Here is a 2,243-nt window from a genome sequence, read left to right as displayed (position 1 = left end):
ATGAATCATACTTTGTTGTCTGTTTCTCAGAACAATTCCCAAGGAAAGTCTTCCAGTTGCTAATGAGTGAATCCATAAGGTCCCTGTCAACTAGCATTGCGGGTACATGTGGGGCGATGGTGTACACATCACGGCAAGCTAAGTACTGCACGACACTTGGATAAGTACAACCATCAAGCAGAGCCTGTAATAAATTATGTTCAAATCATTATATATCAGTGCAAAACTAAACATCATCAACAGAATAATCATAAAACCATGAATATAATACATTCAGGGGAAACAATTCTTCGCCGACCAATTACCTTAATGACCTGCACGCCTGGAGATGCAAGGGGAGACATCAGAATACGAAATATGAGAGAATTGCCTCGGATCCCAGCATACTGGGCAGCTAAGTGAGGAGAAGTGTGAACTGCTTGCAAGAGTAGTGTGAGAGCCTCAGCTTGTTCTCTTTCTTCTCCCTTCACTTCAACCATCTGGGTCAGAAAAATACAGAACAAAAAAACATATAGCTAAAAAAACTAATGATGCAAATCAGTTTATTAAATTCTTTAAATAAATTCTCATTTTTGGATATGCTGTGGAGGCCAAGATAACACAGAAGGCAATACTGTACCCTTGCACATAGATAGACAAGATGGGCTATCCCACCCATCTGCAGCAGTGCTAAGTCTGGGCCTTCATTTCTCACAGGGTTCAAATCACCAAACATCACAGCTGTTTGTGTGGAACATGTTGGGTAGTGGGTCCCGAAGTCTGCAGTGGAAACAAAAACACATTTCCTTTAATTCTTCTACTAAAACGGTGTGTAGCAGTGGTATTCCCAAAAAGGATACAACTGAAAAGTAAAGAAGAATAAAAATCTGACTTAATGTGGGTAGGTTTTTACCTTGTAGCGTAGGAACATGTGGCTTATAGCACAAGAACTCTGAAGGCTCTTGAGCAGAGTGGAGGATCAATAAGCACTCCTGCGCTGGTCTTATCACAGATTCCATACGTCCATATATCACAGACAGGTCCATGCCTGTTGTCAGAAGCTTGGGTGTGATGAAGGGCATCAGCAATACTCTTTCATCCTTGGAAGTAAGTGGGAGCAAGCTGGTACAGTCCTTTCCAAGGGCGATAAGATAAAGACACAATTCACGGCTCAAAATGGGCTCACGAAATAGGAATGTATTGGCCATGAGGAGTTTATGGGAATGACTGTAGCACAGACTCCCTCTTCGTGTCCTGTGCAGGCTGAGGGGGTCCAGTTCATCCACTGACTGGCACATCTGAGGACCCTGTGGAAAAGGTTGGGTTACAACTATCATCAGCCTTCCACTGCCAAAGGTTAAATATATTAAATTCATCTTATCACTTATGGATACATAATATTTAATAATTTTGGCACTAACATCTAATGCACCTATAATGAAGTTTGTAAAAGAGCATCAATCTCTCTTTTAGGAATAATAACCAAAATCTAGCTGAGCATCAACACTGATACATTCATTACAAATAATAACCAATATCTATTTGACAAGATTCCCTCTCCTCACTAACACAAAAAGGATTACACACAAGCTATACAACTCTTAAGACCTACCTCAGCTGAATAATAGTCTGTGTGGCCAAGTAAAAGGTATGATGGTGAACTTTTCTTGATGGAGCCAACAGGAGGTACCATCAGAGTCACTGAATGGCATGTCAAGGAGTCCAGGAATATTGTTACCTGAATAATAAAAGGTTCAGTAGTAATCATAATCCATTATCATGTATTTCTATAATAAGTTTTGTATAAGTATAATCTTTTTCCTTTTTCAGTGGTTCATTTACAATATTCATTTAATTCTCTATAGTGAAATACACAAAAAATTATTGGAAACATACAGGATATCCACAAATATATTTCCTAACCACAATCTCCATCTGAAGTATAAGGAATCAGCAGTCAAAAACATGCCATACCTTTAAAGACCCGCCTCTGCGAACATTGATTGTAGGGACACAAAAGGCAAGGTGATGCCAATCTCCATCACATATTCCTGCCCGGACCACAACACCTTGGCTTAGGAGCACACTCTCTCCATCAACTTCTCTTGAAATGCACACTTGTAAGCAATCTATGAGTGACAGAGGGTGAAGAAAAGGGGAGAAAATTTGTATGAGAAAATGGAGAATGTGAGATCTTTTAGATAAAGAATATTTCCATCTGTATACTTGAAATTCTGTAACTTTGTTTCATTATCTCAAACCTG

The 2,243-nt window shown here is 39.4% G+C and overlaps 1 protein-coding gene across 1 annotated transcript in view; it reads right to left on the bottom strand.

Moving 5' to 3' along the window:
• Window positions 1–2,243, bottom strand: part of LOC119591544 (lysosomal-trafficking regulator-like) — a gene marked incomplete in the record, with an annotated part of 91,173 nt that overhangs the window by 16,176 nt on the left and 72,754 nt on the right. The window contains 6 exon segments of the mRNA XM_037940294.1: window positions 12–184; window positions 306–479; window positions 620–759; window positions 893–1,286; window positions 1,592–1,717; window positions 1,954–2,108. Coding sequence (XP_037796222.1) covers window positions 12–184; window positions 306–479; window positions 620–759; window positions 893–1,286; window positions 1,592–1,717; window positions 1,954–2,108 — 1,162 coding nt within the window.

This window comes from Penaeus monodon, chromosome 28 (genome assembly GCF_015228065.2).
Source record: "Penaeus monodon isolate SGIC_2016 chromosome 28, NSTDA_Pmon_1, whole genome shotgun sequence".
Classification (NCBI taxonomy): domain Eukaryota; kingdom Metazoa; phylum Arthropoda; class Malacostraca; order Decapoda; family Penaeidae; genus Penaeus; species Penaeus monodon.
This window is presented reverse-complemented; position numbering and strand designations above follow the sequence as displayed.